Here is a 27,159-nt window from a genome sequence, read left to right on the forward strand (position 1 = left end):
TCCAGGCAACATTACCCAATTCATTCAGCTATATCCCTTCATGGCACAAAGACATGCATTCCACCTGCGATTAAATCTGATCACTGACCTGATTGTTCCACTGCTGTAATACTTTACTGCCTTTTCAAATCAACATTTATGAAAACCTGTTTGGCTCATCTCACAGGCTGCACACTTCTTCAGCTGTGTCACTGATGAATGCGTTGGTAGAAGGCCATTTCTCAACCTTACGCAATGACTTCTCTGCATGGCACCTACAGGCATTTTGTGGCAGAATTTAGAGCTCAGGCCTCTGTCATTTGTAAAGGTCCACTTTGCGGTGCCTACACAAGTGGGAGTGGAGTTAAAAGTGAATATGCATGAGACACAATTTATTCCTTGACATGAAATGGTAAAAACCATCTGACAAGAGGAAACGATGGAAAGCTCCAACAAGTCAAAAGATTTTTTTGTGAAATGAATTGTCAATTAACCTCAGTGGATAGTTGTGAAGTCTCAAGATGTCCATCAAGATAAAACAAGGGTCCACGTAACCAGTGAATGGGTGGCAGCCGGGAAGACTGGCATAATGAGGCGTGCCCTCTCAGAATCACTGATACATTCTGGCGAGAAGGTGTAATGTCCTGGATTTAGCCATCAGGAGCTCTGGCACCAGCGGTGGCGATACCGTGGTTTTCAGTTGCCTGCTCGGTCAATAGAGGTTAGGCCAAGGCTGACATGAGAAGAACACAACGGTTCTCTTTGAATACCTAGCATAGGTCTTCACAGGAGGGGGGGAAACAGAACAGCCAAAGGCAGAAGCACAGTTCACACCCTGACCCAGGCAGGAGAAGATACAACAGGGGCCTCTCTTTATGGGTCCCACAGCACGGAAGTCCACAGTCAGCTCCAACAGATGTCAATAACAGCAACATGAATCAATGGGATTTGTAGTTGAAATCTTTTTTAGTTTTGACACAAATGCTTTTAATTGAGTATTGCCATTAAGCTAATGCGTCGCTAAATTATCCACTGAAAAGAAACTGGACGACAACGCATGATGTTTGTTTAATGACTACTTGGGCTGTAGTCTAATCACACCAGTCTGGCACACTGTTTTGTTGAATGGTGTCTTGGTAATAGTCGTGAGTCAATAGGACCACAGTCTACTTTCACAAGAACCTTTCAGGAAAGATTCTAGAAACCACTGTTCAATCTCAAGTCCCTGGCCAGACATACAATTGCCTCTGTGTAATGGTTATCATCAATAAGTAATGTAGGCTTAAAAGTTTGCAATGGTCATTTATTTCTTCCCCCCCCCCATGTTTTCCATTACAATGCTTGTTTAAAACCAATTTCATTATTATACTGCATTATCATGGCATTAAAATCGATTTTACTTTCACCCGTCAAAATGAACATGTACTGAGATACTGTATGTTAACAATTGAATATATAAAATTAGAAGTGTCTGAACAAATAACTCTAGACAATTCAAAGCAACAACAAAAACTGTATCACAGGTCTGTATTAGGAATTCATTAATTAAACAGAAAATAGACTGCACCCTTGTGGCAGAGGACTGCCATCTTGTGGCATAGATTATCCACCACAAAATAAACAACTGCAACCCTGAACTGTTTTTTTTTAACGGAAGTAGAAAAAGAGACAAAAGTGGCTGAGGTGAGAAGTGGAAGACCTGATAGTGATTTCTGAATGTTACAATTATGTTAAACATGATAGTTCCATACCATCGCTCAACCCGTTCACCAGTTCAGTCCATACAGACTTTCACTGGCTTTTTTTTTATTTCGAGGCTAAGGTCCTCTCCCACTCCACCTCCACAACTTTGTACAGTTCCATGGTGGCTTTGGCGTCCTCCACAGACGAGTGCCCCTTCTTCCCAGTCTGAGAACACAAGGGGAATTCCTTGTTACTACAAAATAACATAAGCTACACAATAAGAGGTTTATTAGCTTACTACTTTTGTCGAGAATAGAACAAACAACCCAGACTGAATCACTGTAGATTATATTCAAATCAATCCCGTTTCAATCAGAAGTCTCTTCTCACCTGGATGTTGCGGTTGAACAGGGCCTTGGTGAGTCTTTTCAGAGAGGCAACATCTTTCTCTGGAAAGCCAGCCTTCTGGTTGAGGAGAGGAATGCGGGATGTGTCCCGCGTTAAGACAGCAGGGTGACTGTAACTTAGGGACTTGAAGTCATTGTAGACAGCATGCCCTACCACCACCTTTCCTGAAAGGATCTTCAGAATCTATAGGAGGGGGGAATACAAATAAGAGATCAAATGATATCATGGTGATGTTTAGTAAAGTAAAGGTCCAAATAGAGTAGATTAAGGGGCAATTCCACAATAATGGAATTACGCTTTGACTCAGTTTTTTCACTTTGATTTCAAAGTTTAACAAACCATACAACCAATGTTCCCTCAATTTTTTTAAATCACTGAGCAAATTTAAGGTCTGCTGAGTGCAAACTTGAACGTTGTGAAAATTCTGTGCAACTTCCGGTGCGCGTTTACTCTGAACACTGATGTTGTACCCGCTTTAGGTAAGTTTAAACAGTGGTCAAGTAGGCTACTGTGAGTATTTGATCATAATGTAGTCCTACCAGAGTGGCCTACCATCAAAAACAACAGTAGCAGCCAGTGTATGGAGTTCAATTTAGGCCTACATTACATGAGACTTTTGAAAAAAACATGCAGGGCTTGATATTAACCTGTTTATCCACTTGATCTTCAGACAAGGTGACTAAAATTATATTGTTTGATGCAAGAAACCACTATACAAAATAAAATGCATAATTATTCCCAAACCATTATTACAGAGAATCAGACAAATTATGCTACCCTCTGCCTATTGGCTACTTAGCTTATTCAAGCCTGCCTCAAAATACAACACTGCCCCTTTAAGACAAAAAAAAGAGCTCTTTATCTGACTCCCTTTTTAAAAGAAAATGCTCATGTTTTGTGCTCTTGTAGGAAGCAATAACTCCCCCATTGCTGACTACAAATTATCAATAATTGGACTAATAACTCACTAACTAGCAAAGGATATGAACAAATATGCACACGTCACTACATGTAACTCTCGCTTTGATCTCAAAACAAGCGCATCAACGCATGCTGTAAAAATGAAGGTTACGTATGTAACCACAGATATGTGAGCTATATGGATCACTACAATATATTGGTATCACTCCGCGGTGGAGGAATACATCCGAGGTGAGGATTTACTCCCTTGTACACCTGTGTCACGGCTGGGGTCCGCCCCTATATATAGACCCTATGGCCGTGACACGTTCTCTACATAATTTTTAAGTGCCTCTAGCACCATAGAGGATTGGAGTGATCCATATAGCTCAGATAACCGTGGTTACATACGCAACCTTTGTTATGTTTCACTATATTGGATCACTCAAATATATTGGCATACACGTACCAGATTAGTCAGTGCTAGAAGGACCTGGCCAGTCAGCAGCGAAGTCACAGCGCGGGACCGAGACGCAGGGGCTGTCAATGTGGAAGGGGGTCCCGGCACAGTCCCCAGAAGGGGAGGCGACGCCCAGGACCTCCGAACCAACCGCAGAGGGAGGTGCCACATTTACCCGAGAGTACCTAGCAAAGGTACAAAAGGAAGCCCAGCTGGCCGCAGCACAGATCTCAGCAAGGGGCACTCCTCTCAGTAGAGCCAAGGACGCAGCCACACCTCGTGTTAAATGTGCCACCACAGATCCCAGCACTGGCATGCCAGCCAGGCGGTATGCTGTCGTAATCGGGGCCATGATCCAGCCCCCAGGACTCTCTCACCATAGCAGACAAATAGCTGGTCTGTTGTTCTCACTGATCGTGTCCGCTCCACATAGGCAGCCAGTGCCCTCACAGGGCACAGCATGCCAGAGGGAGGCCCAGACTCCCCCGCCACTGCCGGGGGGGGGGGGGGGTCACATGACCGTCGGGAGGAATGAAGGGTTGTGGCGGAGAGATATACTCCTCCCCCCGGGGTCCACCCGGTAGCACTCAGAACTTACTGAAAGAGCATGGAGCTCACCCACCCTCTTCAAGAAAGCCACCTTCATAGAGAGGTGTTTCAGGGAGGCAGACCCAAACGGTTCGAAAGGCGGCTTTGCCAAAGCTGCCAAGACCACATCCAGATCGCCATTGAGCGGGTCCTAGCTGGATGCAGGTGACGAACTCCCTTCATAAACCTGGAGACCAAGGGATGGTGCCCCACTGGCCTGTCCATCCACCCCACATGGCAGGCAGATATAGCGGCCAAATACCCACTCAGTGTAGAGGCTGTCAAGCCCCCCCTCATCCAAGCGAGACTGCAGTTATTGGAGGAAAGAGTGCACCCCGCATGACTCGGGCACAACCTCAATACCAGTGCACTAACAGCAGAACAACCGCCAACGCAACTGGTATGCTGCGGTTGTAGCCGGCGCCCTTGCGCACTGCATGGTGTTCAATGCACCCTCCTGTAGTCCTAACATGGATCATTAGTGCCGTTCAGTGGCCAAGCCCACAGACGGAGGCGGTGCGGCCTTGGATGCCACAGAGATCCCCCAGCCTGAGACAGCAAGTCCGGTCTCAGGGGAAGTTGCCAAGATGTCCCAGACAACAGGGACAGGAGAAGGCTGAACCAGGGTCGTCTGGGCCAATACGGAGCCACCAGAAGCAGACGATGCTCTGCCATCCTGGTCCTGTCCAGCACAGCCTGGATCAGGGGAAAGGGGGGGGGGAATACGTAACGCTCCAGGCCTGGCCAATCATGAGCCAGAGCATCCAAGCCCAGAGGCCCTGGTGGCTCCGACATGGAGTACCACAGGGGGAAGTGTGCATTCTCCAGGGAGGCAAACAGGTCCACCTGTGCCCTCCCGAACTTGTCCCACAGGTGCTGCACCACCTGGGGATGTAGGCTCCAGTCGCAAGGTGGCGGACCCTCCATCAAGAACATATCCACTGCCACACTCAGGATGTCAGGTACGTGTGCTGCGCGTAGAGACACTAGACAGCCCTGAGAAGGAGCTCCCATGCTATAAGATTGAGGCGGTGGGACCTCAGTCTACCCTGATGGTTGATGTAAGCCACCACAGTGGTGTTGTCCGTTGTCACCAGGATGCTTCCTTTCAGATGTGGAAGGAATGACCGCAGGGCCAGCAGTACAGCTCAGAGCTTTAGTGTATTGATGTGCTTGCTGCTCCAAGGGGGTCGCCAACAACCGCTGGCTGACCTGCCCTTGGTCACACATCCCCCCAGCCAATCTGGGAGGCATCGGTGTTGACCAGCTCCCGGCGGCACATCCTCAGCATCTCCACCCCACCTGAGAGAAAGGAGCGACAGCGCCACCTCAAAAATGCCCTGAGGCCCGCAGCGACGGTGGTGCTTCGGGTGCAGCTGGTGGAAGTTGAACCACTATTGAAAAGGCCGGAGATGGAGCAGGCCCAGGGGAATCAGAAAAGAGGCCATCGTCAGCAAGCCCAACAGGCGTTGGCAGGTCAGGGCGGATACCACCCGGCTCTGCAGAAAGTGGTCGAGGCAAGATGGATCGCCTGAACCCTTCTGGTGGGCAGGCGTGCTCTCCTGAGGACTCAGTCCAGTTCCATGCCAATGAAGGCCACCCTTTGGGTGGGCATCAGATGACTCTTCTTGCCGTTTACAGTAATGCCCAGCCTGCCGATGTGGGTCAGGAGCATGTCTGTCTGACAGGACCTGGGTCCTGGGCGGGGCACAAATCAGCCAATCGTCCAGGTAATTGAGGATCAACAATCAACAATCCTCGGGATGTGAGAGGTGCCAGGACAACGTCCATGTGAAAGTGCGGGGTGCCAAGGAGAGCCCGAAGGGAAGAACCATGAATTTGTAAGCTGTCCCTTCGAAAGTTAAATCGAAGGTACTGCCAATGAGCTGGGTGAACAGGAACATGGAAGTACGTATCCCTCAGGTCCAGCGCCACAAACCATTGGTCCCTGGACACGGTCTGCAACACGAGGCTGGGGACAGCATGTACCTTCAAGTACCCATTGAGGTTGAGGTCGTAACCCTCCGTCTCTTTTTGGAACCACAAAATAAGTGGAGTAGAACCGACCTAGTCATTCTGATGTCTCGATCCTGCAGTGGTGACACAAAGGTCTCTGAAGGATGGGGGCCGGCACCGGAATTGGAGTCAGTACCCCTCGAGCATTGTGGACAACACCCAGGGGGACTCCACACCCTCCTCCCACTTCGCCCTTTGAGACATGGAGAATCGCCAAGGCCGGGGAAGGGTGTGTCAGGGGTCCTGCCGGGGCCCGCCTCTCCTCTGGCGCCATGAGCACCTGGGTCTCCCAGGCACATCCCTATGGCGGTGAATGTTGACACCATCACACCTATCACAAAGGGAAGCCATAAGCTCAACCAAGCCAACAAGGCCACGGAGCAGGGGTCTGACGCCATGGGAGAGCTTCTCGTGAACCCCTTGGAGGAATAGGAACCCGATGAGGGGTAAATTACCCAGTACCTCTGCAAAAACCGGGGAAGACCCGTGTGGGAAAAACAGGCTGTTGCCTTCACCGCACGCTGTGCCCCTCCCCGCGTTCGTCCCTTAGCACGAGGCGATGTGGCAGGAGAGGGACCCCACCGTTGTTCGGGTGCATGTAGGTGGCGACGGTCCGTCTGACTTGGACCCGGGGAGGCGGCATGAACAGCCTCAGGGTCTCCCGGTCCCTACGAACCTTATCGTCTGCTCTTGAATGTCATCAACCCCTCTGCCAAACGTCAGCCCTGGGGTGATGGGGTGAGTGGCAAATGTGCTCTGGAGAGCAGGTGGCAGACAGGATTGGGCCAGCCAGAGATAGCGCCGGCCAGAGATAGCGCCGGGACGTAACCACCTGCACCATGGCCCGTCCGTTAGCACGGGCCACATCCCTCTGGATCAGGGAAAGCAAGCAAGACACCTCCATCACTTCCCGGAGGAGCTCCTATGTGCCCTCCTGCAGCCAGGAAACCAGAGTCTGCAGGTAGGCCTGCAGCAGCATGGCCGCGTTGGTAAGGCGGCCAAGAGAGCAAAGGGACCCATATGTGGCTTTCAAGTCTCCATCAAAGACTCTGGGGGTTCCGCCCTGGCAGACGCCCAGTTCTCCTGCAAGGCCTCGTAGAACTCAGCAGAGATGGGGACAGATGGAGAGTCATCACTGTCCACCAGTTGATGTCCAGTGCAGTGGCTACCCAAGTGAGTGGGCTCCTCATAGCCTCTCGAGCCACTGGGGGCGATGAAGCCCCCCGCTGGTGGCTTTTGATGGCCTGTCAGCCTGGTAGCCCCGCTCACGGTGGTGAACAGTGCCAGCATTGTCCCCCAGGAACAGCCTATCACTGGCCAACAGGGAACAGCTGTTGCCGCCACCAAAGCTACCAACCTCCTGACGCAGGGCATGGCCCTACGTTCAAGGTGGTCCCAGCTCTGCCGGCGGTGGCTCTGGCCATGCTTCCTGGGAGGGGTACTGGGCCCAGACTAACAGCTTGCTGCCGCACCACTCCTGGGGGAGGGAGCTCATTCCCAGCCTGAGCCCAAGCCTGGCCGACCCACTCGCGCATGGCCTCCAGGCGCTCTGAGAACACCACACAAAACAGACATCCAGTAGGGCGCTCCACCGCCCTCCCCGCGTGGCTCAAACCCAGGCAGTGCATACACGAGGTATGCGGATCCGCAGGGGGATGCCACCATCACACCTGTCACAAAGGGAAGCCATAAGCTCAGCCAAGCCAACAAGGCCACTGACACCCTGTGAGAGCTATGTCGTGATCCGCTTGGAGGAATAGGAACTCTGAGGGATAAATTACCCAGTACCTCTGCAAACACAGAGGAAGACCCCTGTGGGAAAAACAGGCAGACAAAAAAAAAACAGCAACCAGGTAATGGATTGATTTATTTGTTTTACTCCAACATTACCTACCGGTTTAATATGCAAGCAGTAAAAACAGCACCATATGGAGTAACGCCCGTTAAGGAACCCCAAAGTTAATGTCTCAACGTAGTTTTCCATAATACTCGCACTCTGCAGGGGAAAGAACAAGAAAAAACCCTGCAAGATAATTATCAGAGAACCCGCGCTGAAGCAGCATGCTAAAGCAATTCACAACACACACAGACCAAGTCAGTCGGCAAGTTGTGTAAGGTAAATTACAGTTTGTGGCAGCAAGAGCCACCAATATATTAATGCACACGGAGTCGTAGTGTAACGCTAACAAAACACAAGCACGACAAACCACAGGCGGAAGACACAGATCAACCACACGCAGTGAGTGGCGCACTCAAGAGGAGGGTCTGGCCATGTGGCCAGCTGCTCCAGGCTGCAAACAGCCAGTGAGTATACTTCCACGCAAGATATTACACTTACTAGTGACTTACCAAGTGAACTTCAGAAAGTTTGTACTTCAAAACATACGGACTTCCGCCGAGAAAATGAAAGCGAACATGTCGTGGCCATGGAGTCTATATATAGGGGCGGACCCCAGCCGTGACACAGGTGTACACCGGAGCAAATCTGTAAATCCTCACCTCGGATGTATCCCTCCGCCGCGGAGTGATACCAATATATTGGAGTGATCCAATATAGTGAAACATAACAGTCCAGTTCAAAATGAATGACACCGATCCATGGTGAGAGAGAGTGAGGCTTATCCAGACTGTTTTAACACTTTGTGACTTATGATTTCCCATTGTAGCCAATTCAGTTGCAGTAAGTCCGTAACTGATTTTTTGGGTAATTCCGTTAACCATTTGGTAACAGAATTATGAGTTTGAATCACTGAATAATTCATAAACAACATTTATGTCAGTAAAATCACTATAACTTATTGGTAGGTCTACCATTATCCTCCTTCCTCATAAGGGAGAGAGGTTTGAAAATATTTTAAACGTGTGGGCTTTTATTAATGGAATTACAAGGAAATATTTATTAAACTTACAGGAGGTAAACAACTTACCCAAAACTAAATATAAGTGTTGATATTAATTGGCAGGGGTCTTTACAATACTATGTTTTGATGTATTTCTGATACCTTTTAAATACTTTTTTTGGTATATGTTTTCTAAGGCCCCTTTTCCATCTGTTTATCCAGAAATCAAAGCCTTCGCTAATATCACATTTTCAAGATGGAAAATGGTTGAAAAATGGATCTATGCCTTTATTTCCCCAAAATATAGACTCTTAGCTTTCATTTGACACCGAATTTGATATGCTCATAGGTCCTTTTCGGTGGAAAGAAATATTTTTAAAAAATCATCCTCCTTAGAACATTCTCCTCCAAAAGGCTTCTTACCTCCTTCCTGGCATGTTGATATGGCATGGCTTTGACCAGTTGATGCCAGGAGATGCCACTCCAACGAGTCCGGTAGTCAGTGACTGCGTTGGTGGGCTTGATGTACCTGTCATACACCACGTCTCCATCATAGGAGACAATACTGCATCGTGCCAACTCACTGTTGCGACCCTTGGGGCCCGTGCCAACCATCTCACAGTCCATGGCAAGGTACTTCAGGGGGTTACAAAAGGGGGCCGACCCTCTTGGGATAGGGGCGCAGTGGGCAACAGTCCTGGTGGGCGGGGGTTGGTGCCCCGGAGTGATAGTCGAAGTGGATTGCTCAGGATTGGTGGAATTCTTCACAGTAATGGTGAAGGATGTTGAGCTGCTTGTGGATGATGCAGGTTTGGAAGCAGCACCTCTGGCATGCTCTGAACTGGGTATGTGATATGAACTTTTACTGTGAGTATTCTGAGTGTGAGCAGAGCTTTTGTTGTGTGCAGCATTGGGTTGAGGCGGCCGATTGGCCCAGGGAGGCGGGCCCTGATGTTTATTCCCCTGTTTATGATTGTGCTGGTTCTGCTTCTTGTTGAGGTAACCCTTTTTCTCCAAGAATCGCCGCCTGTCGATGAATGCCTTGTGTTTGTTGCTTCCCGATGAGTCCTTACAGGGTCCACTGCTGCCCGAACAGCCCAGGTTGAACATCATGTCCGACATCTTGGAGGGGAATCTTCCTCAGCTGGGGCTGGGTTTGTTCTTGGACTAAAACTGTTGACGTCCCACTCCCTCCAACAGGACATAAAGGTCTTCACTGCTGTGCAAAATTAGGTTCAACTTTTTGTTTTAATCAAATGTCATTCTGACCCAATTGTCATGACATCAATTGAAGCGGTATTGTGATACCTGGACAAAAATAAAATAGATTTATGTTAACAAATCAGCTTGTATGTCTGAAATTGTGGGAAAACATTCTAGTCATGACAAACAAAAAAGTTAACTAGCCAGCTAGTTCGCTGTTTATATAATCTAGCTAGTTTGGCACTAGCTTAGTTACGTGGCCTCAATGTGTTTCATGCTAACTAGCCACAATTAACTTTAGGTATTTTCGAAAAGTATGTGTAATCCGTGTAGTGTAAATGTTAGCTTGATAGATAGTTGTCAGGATGATATTACAGTAGAAAATACGGCTTATGCGAGCTAGCATTGGGTCCTTGGCTAGTTTGCTATCTAGCTACAGTAATATTAGCTGGCTCTGATGCTAAGCTACCCGAAACAGCGACTCAAACATTAGCTAACTAGGAATGAAACTTTATTCTCCAGACAGACTAATTAATTTTGTATGTCTAAACTCATATTGTGTCCTGATAATATGGTGCACAAATCAGCGTTATACAACAAATTACACATATACACCGACCTATAAATATAGCACCATGCTCCGACATCCTTAGCAGCCGAACAGTCGACTACTTCCGGTTCAGAGGTCGTGTTGTGAGGAAGAGCTACAAACAAACATTTCTCATCGTCGTTATATAAAACTCTTTCACTCGGGTGTAATAGTGTATTGTTGAAATGTTTAATGTTCACAATTTATAACCGGTCAGTTGCCGATGCGACGGTCGAATGATGTGCTCACCGACACTTTCAGCAGAGCAGCAAAGAGAGTTGGCAAGAAATCTTACATATTTTCTGTCGACATACAAACACATCTCCGATTCCTTCATAATTGTACGTAGTAAGCAACTCATTATATTTCTATGTTTTTTTAAGTTACGCTGCTGCAGGTTTTTATACGGTTATTTGATTATAAGATGATCACGTGATATACTGCTATCAAGTCTCGAGTCCTCCGCTCCAGGTTGAAGTTTCCCGTACAGATCTAGGCTTACTTCCCCTCCCTCAATCCTGACCTAAACCATTATTTGGAAAAATGCTAAACTGACCGAAGTTCAGCGTCTAGAGGCAACTTCACCCTACACGCTCCCATGAAGCTTGATCCCTGGATCAAAGGGCCCCTGAATCGATTTCTCTAGCTACTCTTCAATGAATTAATGTTTTATTGATCATGTTTTCTCCTGCCATAGGAATTCTTCAGTGAGGATCTATGGGCTACATTGCCTACCAGATGGCAACAGATCCTCTGTGACCTGTCACCCCCACAAATAGCTGACCTCCTATTGGACAGATTGAATGTGAATAGAAGGTATTCAGTCATACCAGTGTATTCATTCAATTTGGATTCTATATCATAAAACAGTTTGAAATAACTTATACAATTTAACTTTTTTATTTCAGCTACTCTTGTGTATGGCCTCTTTCACTATTGGCTTTCCGGGCCACCGCGCATGCCCTGACGTTCCCCAGGACACCCCAGGGCAAGCGGGGACATGAAGTGGGCATGCTGAAGCCAGAGGAGTTCTTGGAGAACAAGAGTCAGAGCTCACTGCTGGGACACATATTTAGGAAACATGTGAAACCCAAGAAGCAGCATGAGATCCGGAGTCTGGGCACGGTAAAGATGTGCATACTAATTTGCATATATATGGATGTGCATACTACTTTTTTATATATGCTGCTGATTCAAATAAGCATTTCAGTTGTTGTTGATACTGATCTGTTCATCTCTCTCCACAGTTGGTGAAGCAGCTTTGTGACCTGACAAACTGCAATAGTGTGGTGGATGTGGGTTCTGGACAGGTAACCTAATATTCAGTCTTGTTATCAGACCTAGGTGTCACACAATATTACTTTTTGTAATCTTCCTAACAATGAGATTTGTCATGGTACATGATTGTGTATCCCTACTGGTCTCCCTAGGGCCATTTGACTCGTTTCTTGTCGTTTGGGCTTGGTCTGTCTGTGACTGGAATTGAGGCTGATCCCACTCTAGTTTCCATGGCATCCAAATATGATGGACAGCTTCTGTGGACGCTGGAGAAGGAGCGGCAGAGGAAGGTAATGCACCAGAACGCTCAGTAAAGTGCAAGAAAGGCACAGCTGATTGGCTCAGACTAGGCATTTTTTGTAAAACCAGAGTTATAAGCAATTAGGTGAATATTGCTAATATGCAATGTAATGAAGAATTAAATATTTATACTGCTCTTACTCTTTCAGAATGGACCTCCGCTCTCTAGATCTGCCCCTTCACCCTGCCATGTGGCTGGCTGGGTCAACCCCAAAGCATCATGGAACGACTTCGTCAAGCAGGTAGGAAATGGTAAATGTGTCTGTGAGGATCAGACCGCTCCGGCTGGACCCAGTAAGAAGAGACAGCGGGAGTCCATGTCAGAAGCTGATCAGCAACATGGGCACGGAGACCAGCCTGTGTTGACTGCAAAATCAGAATTCCTGGGCTGTTCAGACAATGGCCAGGCTGCATCCCCACTCAAGAATAATGACAATACATGTACAAACTCGTTTACTAGTGTAAAACATGAACCCCGGTCTAGCTCACTCTCGTTTCCAAAACGTCTTTGCAAGACTGAAGCCGGGCAAGGCCCATATGTCCACCCACTCTGCCAAGAGAGTTCATCCACAGAAGTTGTTGTCTGCCCTGTGGAAGAGGGGCAGGGATGTCCAGATTTTATCCTAACGGGCCTCCATGCCTGCGGGGACCTCAGTGCCACCCTCCTTCGCCACTTTGCCAGCTGCCCTCACGTTCGTGGCATCACCTCAGTGGCGTGCTGCTACATGAAGATCACCACCAGTGAGAACCCCAACCCCCCTGGCCTCATAGCCCCTCCCCTATCCCCTTTGCCCACCAGTGAGGCATCTCACTCAGAGTTTGGCTACCCAATGAGCTCCTGGGTGCAGGGGTTGCCGGGACACCAGCTGTCCTATAAGGCACGGGAGGGGGCGTGTCATGCCATAGAGGACTACATGCACAGGCTGCGGGAAGAGAGTGGGTTGCTAAGGATGCACTGTTATCGGGCAACCCTAGAGACAGTTATCAGGGAGGCGAAGCCAGAGCTGCGCAGGCCGGGAGTCCAGGCAATAAAGAAAGCACATCTGCTACCCTTTACAGAGTGAGTGTTTACCCAAGATTGTATCCATACCTCTTCAGTCTGTATCATTAGGCAGCAGCTTTCACTGTATGTTAGGATGAAAACTTAAGAAATTCATCCTTGCATGTCTCAAACTATTTGGTATTATCCTTGTGTATAATGATAATACTTTTGATGATCACATTTAGGAATTCAATATCGCCTTTAGGTCAAACATGATCATCTATGTACCCCTGACCCCCCCCTCTCACCATGTACCCACAGGTATGCCCGTCTGGGTCTACCCCGCGTTGGCCTGCCCCCTGACCTGCCCCTGGACACCTGCAGAGTGGAGGCCATGCTGAGGCAGGAGGGTCGTGTGGTGGTCTACTTCAGCCTGGCTCTGCTACTGGCACCGGTGGTGGAGACACTGGTGCTGCTGGACAGGATGCTATACCTGCAGGAGAAAGGTGAGGAAATGTACAGAGACTGTGTATTATCAGATCTTAATGTATACTGATATTGTATCTGGATTCCATACATCTTTTTTGTGGGCCCAGTGCTAACAGTAAAGGTGTTATTTATTGCTTGATTGTTGGTGTAGGTATAAAGAGTCAGCTGGTGCCACTCTTTGACCCTGCGTTCTCTCCCCGAAACCTGGTACTGATGGCTTTGAAGCAGCCGACAAGGGACAGAGACTGAGTGCACCCTTCCATAACCAAGGACACCTCTAAAACGGTGTGTTGTGTTCAGAGTTTACTCCCTTACTCATTGGTGCTCAAGGACTTGAGTGGAAGTTTAGGAGTAGCTGTGTCCGAATATCCATACTAGCGTACTACATACTTGTATATACACTTGTAAATGAGAATTTGTTCTCAACTTGCCTACCTGGTTAAATAAAGGTGAAATAAAAATAAATAAAAACTTCAACTGCATACTATGTACTCATTGTCGTAAGCTATTTTGCACGTACCGTCTGAATAGAATACTAATGGAGTTATAGTTGTCTTGATGTCCTTTGGGTTGTGAAACATTCTTGATACACATGGGAAACTGTTGTGAAAAACCCAGCAGCGTTGCAGTTCTTGACACAAACTGGTGCACTTGGCACCTACTACCATACCCTGTTCAAAGGCATTTAAATCTGGTTTTGGTTTCATTAACATAGTGAAACCCAAGTGCATATAAATGAAATCAAATACCCTAGTACACAACCCAAAACTTTTCAAATGTTGAAATTGACAACAAAAAAATTAGGTGCATCGCAAATTCAACTTCTGGACAGCAACAAAACTAAAGCACTGATAATTGGGAACGACATCAGAACAACACTTTAATGAGAACAGAAATTGACTTTGGGTAAAAAAAAAAAAAAAATTCAAAAGATGTAGCCTATGATGCAACACTCATGATCACTTTAAAGAGAACAAAGACTACATGGCCTACATTAAATTTGACCACCACAGAAGCGTCGCTATTCGGCATCTTCCTAATTAAGTTGCCCAATTTTGTTAGGCCCTAGTTCTAAGTAGCCAATCACTCGCAGCCCACCTCTTCCAATGCACTGTGGAAAAATGTGCATTGAATTCTACTAGATGAGCTGAAATGAGTAACATTTAAACCATTCTTGGTTTTTGAAAATTGCATACTATAAAACTTTCGTTTCCCATACTGAGAATGCATCATGCGCAATTGCATTATTTCATGTTATTGGTTAATTTTGGTAGCACATCCCCATATCTGGTTGTCAAAGCTAAAATGATGACATCCGGGTATTTAAAGTATACTTGATTTAAAATGTTTCATACTAAAAATATTTAGGATGCAAGTATGGGTATTTGGACATGGCCAGAGTCAAATTACTAATATTTCCTCACAGAATGTGGAAAGAAGTAGAGGGCACGCAACCATACACATGTAATGCAATTGCTTTTTCATATTCATGTCTGGACCAAATTGCTTTTTAAAGGGAGAGAATGTGCCCCTTTTCTGTCAAATTGTGTAAATGAATGAAGACTGGTATTTAGACTTCACCAGATGAATCCTTAGTTATTTTCCAAAGCCTGTTTCCAGTAGTAATTGCCATTGTTCGGGATTTTTTTTTCAGGGATTGACACATTCGCTGACACTCAACCTGTAGTTTTGAAGGATTAATCCAACGTAGCCAATGTATTTTACACAGCAGCAGTCATACATGAAACTCCTGACCTGTTGCTCAGTGCACACTCAAAATGAGCCGGCAAGCTCTAGACGTCTCAACCTTATCCACAGACCTAGTGTGGTGCTATTGTTCGATTTATTCAACCCGCAAGAGTTGCACCAAGTACATCGTGATCAACCACATTTTATAAGAACAGTCGCCACATACCATTGGTTGTATCCTACTTTGGTGTCCATGACTCATGACCACAAATGTGCCATAGACAGTATCTTGATGTACCTCTAACTATTGAGCCACAAATAGTTTGAATTTTACAGTCTGCACCACACGTGACATAAGTTTGTTACAGGGAGTGTTTAACACATGACTGAAGCATCCAGACTTAGGCCACAGACTCCAGTATTAAGTTGTCAGACTGCAGTGTTCTGTTGCTGCCGACGCATCGTCACACAGGATCTAAAGCAGTTTCTCTTTTGCAAATTGGATTTAAAGCAAGCCTTGCATGTCATTAAGATTGATTAGAATGCAGCCAGCCAGTTTCACCAGTCTGCTTCATGGGAACTTGGTTTAGAACTGTTTGTTTTTAGCCAAACAGAAGGGGGTTATGTATTTCAGTGCAAATCCTTCACTATAATGTTGGGTGCAGTTTGCCATGTTTAAGCATAGGTAGCAGACCAGGGGCCACATGAAGAGTCTCAGTACAAGTGCTGTTCTAGGATCAAGTCCCTACTGTCCATGTAATCTTATTCACTGATCTAAAAAGGCAAAACTGATCCTAAAATCAGCACTCTTGAGACAATTGATTCATACAGCCCCAGATTTCACATGCAAAAGACATGTACCAGTAATGCGCATTCAAGTCTACGATGAGCTGAGTTTAACATATTTAGACCGCAATCACCTTTATTGATCTGAGCAGAATGTTAACTACTAGTGCAATGACAGTACACTGAAACTGGTCAGTCCATTGCAGGATTCTCTACAGCGGTAATCATTTGACTGTTGTAAAAAGAGCCTTTGTTAGTAATAACCATTGTGACAATATTGAAACCTTTGCCGGTTTCTGTCAAAAAGTACAAATAAATTAAAGCATACATGTTTGTTTTATTAACAAGGAATAATGAGTAGAAAGCCGAGGTCACAGACTGTTTCCAAACTCATTCATTCAGGCTCTCTACAAAGAACTCGTTACAGGCCACGGTCAGCGCAGCAACCAAGATGACAAACTCCTGAAAGTCCACCTCGCCATCTTTGTTTTCATCCAGATCACTCATGATCTTCTCTACTACCATAGGGTCCTTACTTGCCTGAGGGAGAGGAGTAGGAATGGTTAATGCATTGAAATGTAGGCCCAGACCAGAAGCAGCCACATGACTCTTGGAACAGTTGTAGATACAAAATAGGCAATACGCAGAAAATTGCACAAAACCAATCAGATGGAAAGATCGATCTCATGTCATATTGTTATACCCATCAAATAATTTCAGATTTAAGAAATGTCTAGGTGATAAGCGTTGTTTCTAGGCAAGGCCATTGTATTATTTAAATTATTCTAGTAGAATATGTCTTGAAGGTGATGGGTCCCACAACTGTTCAATAATTCAAGACTTCTCCAATACTTGTTTGTATGACTTGCTTTGGGGCAGTTCTCATTTTGTTTATGTCCATAAAAATGTAATTGCTCAGAATGTCATATTGAAACCACATATCCCTCCCCTTGACAGCATTAGGAATCAAACTCACCGCCAGGAAGTCACTCAGTTCACCCTGCAACAGATTCTTCAGCTCAACTTTGCTCAGCTTGTACTTGTCCCCTTCTTTTGAGGAGTATGAGTGGAACACTCGAATTAGCCCCTCCATTGCACTCTCAAGTTTGGAACCCATTTTACAGCACTGTGAATACCTACAAAAAAAAAGGGGATAGGTCATTTACAGCTGTATGGACAATTAGATTTAACAGTAGAAGTCAATTTGCATGAAGTGAACCCCTTACTGGTTCCTGTTTATTTTAACACATGTGTCTGTGTAGACTATTGTAAACTGTATGCAAAAGCCACTGGGGCAAGTTTTTCCTTTGCATTTCATCCAGTTCCAAATTATCATCATGTGGGTTCAAATCTATCAGACTTTCAAATTTGGTCTTTGAAAAACAAAGTACATGCTAAATTATGATCTAGATACAGGCATCCGTTAACTAGCAACCCATGAATTTAAATATATTGACTCCAGCAGCAACTGAATTGAAAAATATTGATCCAGAGAATGAGACATTGCTATTGGTTGCCCAGGTGAGCACACGTCACCAATACAGCACTGGTGGGCCTACACTGAGGAAACCGTCAGACCTTGCTGTTCTCAGGGGTCCAGGATAAACCTCAAAACGATCAGGTATCTTAGTAACTCTATAGATGGTTTCGCAAGCTATTGATTGTCATCCCCAGAGATGCATAAATAATGTAGCCCAGTCTTTTGTGTGCGGTGGGGGAGTGATGGGTGCAGCTCTCCTAGTAATTCAAGCTCTGGGGGGGGGGGGGGGGGGTTAACTGCCTTGCAGAATGACATTAACATTACAGTTACTGACCCAACACTAACTACTAGGCTACCTGCCATTCAGAGGGTCAGTGGGCAAGACAAAAGATTTGTGCCTTCGAACAGGGTATGGTAGTATGTGCCAGGCGCACCAGTTTGAGTGTGCCAAGAACTGCAACGCTGCTGGGTTTTTCCACTCACAACAGTCTCCCCATTTGTATCAAGAATGGTCCACCACCCAAAGGACATCCAGCCAACTTTACACAATTGTGGGAAGCATTGGCATCAACATGGGCAAGCATCCCTGTGGAACACTTGACACCTTGCGGCTATTCTTAGGGTAAAAGGGGAAGGTGTACCTAAAGTTTTGTACACTATAGTTAACATAGGCCTAAAGCTCCTTTGCTGAACTTTTTGTAGGCCTAAGACAATTATAAAAGATGGCAAAATGTGCAATAACCAAAAGGGAATCACTATAAAATAAACTCAACGCTACCCCCCACAAAAAAAAGGAAATATGATTTATCTCACCAGGAAGCCTATTGGCTGCATGGCACATACATGTACATATGCTCAACAAGAAATAGGCATGCAGGTTATGTTAAAAAATCAATTGACCACAAACACGTTCGCTACTCACCTCAACGCCGATGACAAACGAAGCAGAAGTGGCGTCGATCCTCATCTTACCTGTTTTATGCATCTCACCTGTGAGAAAATTAAATCAGGCGCCTCCCACCGGTGAAACCTGCAACATCACGGATACAAATGGCACGGGTAGACCTAATTCATTTGACCATGTAAGGTTACATTTGGCGGTGCAACTACTAATTACAATTATTATACAGAATGTATTAGCCTACCTCATAAACAATACAGTATCAGTATACTATCGTATAGGCTGTATTTAACAATGACGTCTTCAAATGATGGGACCTATTGGTTTAAAGCAACTAAAATGACGGACTTACATTCCGAGTTCATTAGCAGGGTTGTATTCATTACGTCTTGCGGTTGTAACGGAAACCGTTTACGTTTAAAGAACCAAACTGATGGAAACAAAGAAAACGGGAATGGGACCTAACTGAGGGAAATGCCATGACGCTTCCCAAATGCTCTGTCTAAACGCAAATAGGCCTATGCCTTGCACGAAGAGATACCGTTTTGGAAACATTTGGAATAACTTTCAATTCTGTGAGAAAGTATTTATTTAAAAAAAACAAAATGTTAAATGACTACACACCTTTTTAGGATTAGAGTTCCCATGCCGGGCGGCCATATTTCCATGTTATAGCGCTTGTTTAAGCCTACGGAAGACAGAGGCGACCGTGAGAAGTGTGCAGGAGGGCATGAAACAAAAGAATATGCAGTATCGGTGGAAACAGTTGTGTGTTAACTTTGGGGGTACCCATGATGCTGAGGATCAGAAGTTTCCAGTGAGAGAAAGGCAGGCTGAAGTTGCCAGGATCAGAGTAGTACAGAAGGTGTGGTATGCTGAGACAGTGAAGAGAGGAAGATGGGTAGAGATCCTGAGAGGATCCCTGTGAGGAAACTGAGGCCAACAGAGAGTGAGGCATAGCCATGGTTATCAACTGTACCACAGAAATGGAACGTAAATCACATAAAATATATGTTGTGGTGGCAGCTACAGAGAAGTACTTGGGTGTACGAGATTTTACTGCAGAAGATTTACAAGGTGTGTTTAATGATAGTGTCTCGTCCTCGCAGGTTTGTTGGCCTGGTGTAGGATTAGATAGAGCCAAGTCGTGGAAAAGTGGTGAGGTTTTTAATGGGTGTAAGGTTAGTTGGTCCCTTTTCCCCATCCCCTTCCCTTTTTGTGTCACAAAGTGTAATGAATTCACACTCCAGAATAGTAGGCGGAAACACAGGCCTAGATAAGAGAAATAGATGAATAGGGAGGCTGTGACCGGCCTCACACTCCAGTACACTAGGTGGCGGTGTATGTACCTTTCAGTTTGTTGTGGTCCTCCAATACAAATTTGTGGAATAATAATAATAAGAAGAGAAGAAGATGCGATCATCTCTTCTAATTTGCTATCGAAGCATCTCCTAACACTTGTGTGTAATAGTGTTGTAACTGAAAAATACTGTCGGCTGCAACTGTGTTAAAAGTGGTTAAAACAGTGTACAGTAAGTGTTTATTTTGCATTTGTGAAATTATTTTGATGTGAAAGTGAAAGGCTTTATGTTTCCAAAACCGTATCGCAAGGGAGGATTGTTAACGTTTCTAAATGTTAAAACATAGCATCAGGATTGTAATTCACATGGAGCCAGCTGTCTTCCATACCATCTGCTGAGAACCCAAGACAGCAGAGAGGAAGAGGCGAAGCAAGAGGTTTTACTCTACCCAAAATCTGTCCACGAAAAATAAGCCCCTGAATTTATGCACAAACTGACAGAAACCGTCTCAGGGAAGCTCATCTGCGTGCTTGCCGTCCTCACCAGGGTATTGACCTGACTGCAGTTTAGCGTTGTAACCGACTTCAGTGGGGAAATGCTCACCTTCGATGGCCACTAGCACACTGGAGAAGTGTGTTCTACATGGAAGAATCCCGGTTTCAACAGTACCGGGCAGATGGCAGACGTTGTGTGGGTGAGCGGTTTGCTGATGTCAACGTTGTGAACAGTGCCCCACGGTGGCGGTTGGGTTATGGTATAAGCAGGCATAAGCTTTGGACAACTAACACAATTGCATTTTATCAATGGCAATTTCAATGCACAGAGATATCGTGACGAGATCCTGAGGCTCATTGTCGTGCCATTCATCCACCGCCATCAGCTCATGTTTCAGCATGATCATCCACAGCCCCATGTCGCAATGATCTGTACGCAATTCCTGGAAGCTGAAAATGTCCCAGTTCTCCCATGGCCTGAATTCTCACCAGACATGTCACCCATTGAGCATGTTTTGGATGCTTTGGATAGACGTGTACGTGTTCCAGTTCCTGCCAATTTCCAGCATCTTCGCACAGCCATTGAAGAGGAGTGGGACAACATTCCACAGGCCACAATCAACAGCCTGATCAACTCTATGCGAAGGAGATGTGCCGCACTCCATGAGGTAAATGTTGGTCACACCAGATATTGACTGGTTTTCCATGTCCCTACCTTTTAAAAAAAAAAAATCTATGATCAACAGATGCATACATGTATTCACAGTCATGTGAAATCCATAGATTGGAGAATAGTTCATTTATTTAAATTGACTGATTTCCATAGATGAACTGTAACTTAGTAAAATCTTTGAAATTGTTGCATGTTGTGTTTATATTTTTAATCAGTGTAAATTGAATCATCATTTAGGGGATAGGCGTACGTTAGCCATGGGATATGACAGCAGCAGGTCAGATACGTATAGGCCTACTACAGTATGTTCCATACATTCACTCTCTCTCTCTCACCATTGTCCCTTGCTGGGCACCCAAAATGGTTTGCCAGCATTTATCACCTCAAATGACATCACATGGAAATAATCTCCCTCTGCATGCTTCTGCGCTCATATCAGACGCTAACTACCAAATTCATATAAGCTGTAGCCGATGAATGAGCCATCTATCATCACACATGCTATATTCTATGAGATTGTAATTCATTCATATGCTAATGTACACGTTGACATACAGCGTCTGTCCTTCTGTCCTTTTTCAAGATTACATGCTCTTATGCTATGACTATGGTAGATTAGATAAACACACACAATAAAACGAACACTACTTCAAAAGTATACTTGCAGAATACAAAACCAAGGGGTCAATTAAGAGATAATGCCTGAGAAGCCGTGGTTTATAGGATATCTTGGCAAAGGTGTTAGGCCTGATATGTGGTAACTGTCCATGTGGTCAGAATACAGACCTCTGTCATAAGTATTCACATGTCATGTACTTTGTGTATTACTTTGTAGGCTATACTTTGCTTAACCTTCCAAGATTAGACAGCTCCAGGACAAATACTGTAAGTCTGATGGAAGTCATTCATCGAGGCTTGGCCATGTCAAGGCCACAACAGCGGGCTGTACGGAGTGCGTTTCCGAGGTGATCTCACTTAAGTAGATGTCAACCTGAGTGACCCGGAAAAAGAGCACTCACCTTTCCCTTTTGTGTGGGAAACTAAAGCCACCATCTCTCATTACTGTGCAGAGAAGCAGAACCAACTGTTAGAATCTCTTACAGCCTGTGCAAGCTTCAACTTAATCGTACCTTCAATTATCTTTGTTGATAAACACAGTTCACACTTATTATTCCAGAATACTGAAAATACAGGTAGCAATGATAATGCACATGGGATTGAAAAATGCATGTTTTCTTCTTATGTTCTGTGCTCAGGTGGCAATTTCTGTAAATAGCCAGCACATAATACATTTTGATTTAGTCTGGGTAGCAATTTTCTCATTTAACAATTGGAAAAACACAAAAGGTGACGTACTAGAATAGGAACAGCCATATTTAATACTGTACATCAAATCAACGTTAAAATATTTGGATATTGAATCTGGAAGCATTGCAAGATATCAAAATAGTATAAAATAAAAATATATATTACACCCAGATAGTAATATCCCATGCGAAAGGATCTCAGCATATTCTTCCCAGAATCGTTACTAAAATCAATCTGAACTTCATGTGACCCCTGTGGCATTATGTCATGTTTGTTGTCTCGCTGGGCATAAAACTACAGGCAGATGCTGTTTGTTATATCAAGTCTGACAACTGCAAAGTTAATGTGATATACTGTAAGTCGGATCTCTTCCTCAAAACACACAGACACACACACACACCAACTAAATGTGACTTCCAGAAGATGTAAAAGGGTGTCATCTATTGGTCACTTGTAAATATTGGCAGGTTTCACAAAGCAGCCCTTCACACTGATATTGTAAAACAGAATTACACTGCATTTTAACACATCCCTATTTCTAAATACCCACTCAACCGTCAAGTATAAAACACACCACTGTTTTATTAGAGTTATTGGCTTAAATTCATTTGCATTAGGCAATATGTTATGATAAGCAATTAACTAATTTGTTATTTACTTAATTAGATAATACCATTCACATTAACAATAACATTCACATGTACATTAAAGCATGTAAAGAGTATAGAAAAGTAAAACATATTTAGGAAACTATATTTCATTATTATAATGGTATTTATATTGTTTAGAATATTTGGATCACATTTTTTCTCAATATTACTGGACATGAATACATTGCATAAGCTAAAGTTTTCATTCTAAACAACTGTCATTTAACATGCAGTCCCCACTGGTTCCCTCTTTCATATGAGATTTGTGGCTTGCATACCCTTTGAAATGGCAGAGCGGATTCTACGTGGCATGTGTATGTGCACGTGCACATAAAATGTCATTTGCTTTGGATTAAAGTGTCTGCTAAATGGCATCCATTATGTGTTACAGTAATTGTGATCAGTGGCCGAGTGGTGTTGGGAGTGTAACCACGCTGCATGACACCTGTCACCACATCTCCCTGGCACCTTGCTTGTTATCTCAAGTGTGACACGGGAGATCCCATTTGAGCTGTTGAGTTTGTGGTCTTTCAGCACCTGTCAGCAGGGCCCTTGGCCTGGGTCGCTTAGAGAGCACATGGGGCAGAGAGCTTACAGTGCCTATAGAAAATGTCTACCACCCCCCTTGGATTTCTTCACATTTTATTGTGTTACAAAGTGGAATTAAAATGGATTTAATGGTCTTTTTTTGTCAACGATCTACACAAAATACTCTGTCAAAGTGGTCGAATTTTTTTTATTTTTATTAACATCATGGAAAAATAAAACATTTATACACATTGATTAGATACGTTTTCACCCCCCTGAGTCAATACATGTTAGAAGCACCTTTGGCAGTGATTACAGCTGTGAGTCTTCTTGGGTAGGTCTTATACGAGCTTTGCACACCTGTATTGTGCAATATTTCCCCATTTATTCTTTTCAAAATTCTTCAAGTCTGGGAAGGTGTTGGGGATCATGGATAGAAAGTCATTTTCAAGTCTTGCCCTAGAATTTCAAGCAGATTTAAGTAATCTGTAACTTGGCCACTCAGGAACGTTCACTGTCTTCTTGGTAAACAACTCCAGTGTAGATTTGGCTTTGTGTTGTAGGTTATTGTCCTGCTTCATTTGAACTCATCTCCCAGTGTCTGGTGTAAAGCAGACTAAAGCAGGTTTTCCTCTACGATTTTGTGCTTAGCTCCATCCGGTTTCTTTTTATCCTGAACAATTCACCAGTCTTTGCCGATGTCAAGCATACCCATACCATGATGCAGCCACCACCGTGCTTGCAAATGAGGAGGCAGTTACTCAGTGATTTGTTGTGTTGGACTTGCCGCAAAGATAAGGTTTTGCATTTAGTCCAAAAAGTGTATTCCTTTGCCGTGTTTCTTTTTCTTTCAGTATTACTTTAGTGCCTTGTTGCATACATATGCATGTTTTGGAAAACAATGTATTTTGTGTATTTGTATTATTATTTTGCTCTGTCATTTAGGTCATTATTCTGAAGTCACTACAATGTTGTTGATCCATCCTCAGTTTTCTCCCATCACAGCCATTGAACTCTGTAGCTGTTTTAAAATCAGCAATGTCCGCATGTTGACATCCCTAAGCAGTTTCCTTGTATGTATGTATGTATGTGTATGTATATGTATGTATGTATGTATGTATGTATGTATGTGTGTGTGTGTGTGTGTGTGTGTGTGTGTGTGTGTGTGTGTGTGTGTGTGTGGGAGACAGAGGAAAGGGTAGTCATTCAGAAATCACATCAACCCCTATTATTTCATACAAAATGAGTCCATATAACTTATTATGTGATTTGTTAAGCCGATTTTTACTTCTGAACTAAATGCAACGACCATATTTTAGTTATTTAATTTGTGTTCATTTGTTAACATTTATAGAACATTTTTTTTTCACTTTGACATTATGGAGTATTTTGTGTAGATCAATGACAATAAAATTACAATTAAATATATTTCAATCCCACTTTGTATCGCAACAAAATGTAAAGGTTTCAAGGGGGAGTAAGCACTGTACATGTCAGAGGGTGGGTGGCCGACAGATCATGTTATTCACTGTCATCATTATGAAACACTTGCTAACGCTACCAGCAGCTTGGAAAACATTATCTGCCACAGCATGGCCAAGAAGTCACTCAAGCTCAGCACTTCAGAGAGAGATTGGTCTTGGGACACTTTACACATTACAAGCTACATTCTTGGCTTATTTTGTCTCATGCCACGGCTACAGGGATTGGTCTTTGCCCATAAAACTCTGCACTTCTCGCTGAAAGATTTTTGATCTCCTGAGGAACTACTTTGTGGAGCCCTGCTTCTCTGTCTAAATTTGGCATAGCTATCGCTGGCTTCCCATCCTCTAGAGGGAGCTCTATCACAGGCACAACACCCACTGAGGATACACTGCTGCTCCTACCACTAAGAGCCTGCTCTCTAGTCACTGTGGGCTTGCCCAGGCAGCTCCTAAGTTGAGCCCAGAAGAAGGTCTGCTGCGTGACTTGCTGGGGCCACTCTAGGTACGTTTTGGTGTTCAGCATCTTCTTGAGCTTACAATACTTGCTGGGCAGAGATTCAGGGTCGATGGGCTCTTTAACCACCAGAATAACATCGCTGAAGGTCTTGCCGATGGCTCTTTGCTGGGCAAAGTAGAGCTCGTAGTTGCACCAATCGCTGTTCACAAAGTGGTGTGACAGCACAAATATGACCTGGATTTGGAAACAAAAAATTCAGAGGATAGGGTGTATTCAATTAGGGCCTAAATTTTAGGCAAATGCACAGTGCAGGAATCAGGATACAAACCTAAACAAAACATACATCTGACATTTTGGGTTGTTCAATTGACCTTTTATATTCAAAAGTCTGTTACTATTTATTTGTTAAAACACCTCTAACTTGTCTTGGTGGGTCCTCAACCTTACCTTTTCGCTGCTCTCAATATTTTCAATGATGTTGTCGATGATCCATTTTCCTGGCATGAAGTCTCTCTCATGGATACAGAGTCGGTAGGGGGGCTTGCTGTTCTCCAAGCAGGGCAACAACTGGTCCCTGACCCAGTCAGCATCTGGGTGGCTGTAGGAGATGAATGCATGGTAAGCATAGATCTGTGATTTTCCAGATGTTCCTTCCTGATGAGCCCTGTATTTGGCTCTGAGGATCTGATATGTGGCTTTGGTGTACCAGGGAACATTGAATATGTAGCATATAAGCATCAACACTAAAACCACAGCAGCAGTAGTAGCCACACAGATGATGATGACCAGTCTGACATCGCAGGCCACGTGACCCGGGAAGAAATTTGCCACAGCGGTATTGAGCTGGGCCTCTGGATGGTAACACTTGTAGTTCTCTGGCCAGTCAGTGATGTTGACCTTCCCCTTGGAAATTGTCTCCTGGATAAAGGCGTGGAGGTCGCAGGTGCAGTGGAATGGGTTGTTCCCTGCTGTCAGTCGAGACAGCTGGGGCATGTCCTGGAAGTAGCCCATGCTGATGAGCCCAAAAGAGTTCCCATCCAGAGCCAGTGACTGCAAGGAACGACTTCTCCACCCAGAGGGGATGAACTTGATCTTGTTCCCATTGAGCAGTAGCTCCTTGAGGCTGATGGTTTGTCGGAAGTAGGCCATGTCCAGCTGGTCCAGGTCACAGTACGAAAGGTCCAGGAATTGTACTGTGGTGGGCAGACACTGGAGGGCACCACTTTTGAATCGGTTGTGGTGTGCGATCACTTGGGTGATGTTCTGCGTCCAGTTACAGTTGCGACTCTCCTCAGCAGAGCCCAGCATGTTGTGGCTAACATCCAGGACCTTCAACTGTTTGAACTCCCTGGTCAGGGAGGCTAAGTCCTGAAGGCTGGTCAGTTGGTTGGTGCTGACATTGAAGGAACGAAGAGCCGGCATGGTGCCCCTGTAGTCGCATCTCTGGTTGAAGAGGATGTTGTCCGGCAGGCGGTTGTTTGATATGTCCAAAACCTCCATGTCTTCCATATTAAGCCAGGCATCGCAAGGCACAGAATTGAAGTTGACATTCTGAATGGACAGCAGTCGGACTTTGTTGAACCATGTGAAGCGCCAGTCAAAACGCATAATATCTGGATTACTGATGTGCCTGAGGAGTAATGGAGCATGAATAAAACATAATTGGTACTTTCACACTACATAGATATGGAAA

General features: G+C 44.8%; 4 protein-coding genes across 4 annotated transcripts; 1 reads left to right on the forward strand and 3 right to left on the reverse strand.

Annotated features, from left to right (window-relative positions):
* Positions 1-1,265: 1,265 nt before the first annotated feature.
* On the reverse strand, positions 1,266-10,791 carry LOC106605323 (interferon-stimulated 20 kDa exonuclease-like 2). The gene is made up of 4 exons (XM_014200813.3): positions 10,697-10,791; positions 9,298-10,182; positions 2,053-2,253; positions 1,266-1,887 (listed from the first exon to the last, which is right to left on the reverse strand). The coding sequence occupies exons 2-4, from the start codon at positions 9,994-9,996 to the stop codon at positions 1,786-1,788; spliced, it is 1,002 nt and encodes a 333-aa protein (XP_014056288.1). The 5' UTR covers positions 9,997-10,182; positions 10,697-10,791; the 3' UTR covers positions 1,266-1,785.
* A 16-nt stretch (positions 10,792-10,807) lies between these two features.
* On the forward strand, positions 10,808-14,202 carry cl026 (CL026 protein). The gene is made up of 8 exons (NM_001173885.1): positions 10,808-11,007; positions 11,364-11,482; positions 11,575-11,791; positions 11,914-11,976; positions 12,097-12,234; positions 12,394-13,304; positions 13,548-13,732; positions 13,867-14,202. Exons 1-8 carry the CDS (start codon positions 10,903-10,905, stop codon positions 13,962-13,964), a joined length of 1,836 nt encoding a protein of 611 aa, NP_001167356.1. The 5' UTR covers positions 10,808-10,902; the 3' UTR covers positions 13,965-14,202.
* A 2,305-nt stretch (positions 14,203-16,507) lies between these two features.
* On the reverse strand, positions 16,508-18,692 carry LOC106605324 (protein S100-A1). Its single transcript, XM_014200814.3, has 3 exons — positions 18,593-18,692; positions 17,167-17,326; positions 16,508-16,730 (listed from the first exon to the last, which is right to left on the reverse strand). Exons 2-3 carry the CDS (start codon positions 17,305-17,307, stop codon positions 16,581-16,583), a joined length of 291 nt encoding a protein of 96 aa, XP_014056289.1. The 5' UTR covers positions 17,308-17,326; positions 18,593-18,692; the 3' UTR covers positions 16,508-16,580.
* Positions 18,693-22,769: 4,077 nt separating this feature from the next.
* LOC145879531 (toll-like receptor 2) lies at positions 22,770-27,084 on the reverse strand. Its single transcript, XM_082975330.1, has 2 exons — positions 25,914-27,084; positions 22,770-25,700 (listed from the first exon to the last, which is right to left on the reverse strand). Exons 1-2 carry the CDS (start codon positions 27,072-27,074, stop codon positions 25,212-25,214), a joined length of 1,650 nt encoding a protein of 549 aa, XP_082831456.1. The 5' UTR covers positions 27,075-27,084; the 3' UTR covers positions 22,770-25,211.
* Positions 27,085-27,159: the final 75 nt, after the last annotated feature.

Source organism: Salmo salar, chromosome 05 (genome assembly GCF_965601325.2).
Source record: "Salmo salar chromosome 05, fSalSal1, whole genome shotgun sequence".
NCBI lineage: Eukaryota > Metazoa > Chordata > Actinopteri > Salmoniformes > Salmonidae > Salmo > Salmo salar.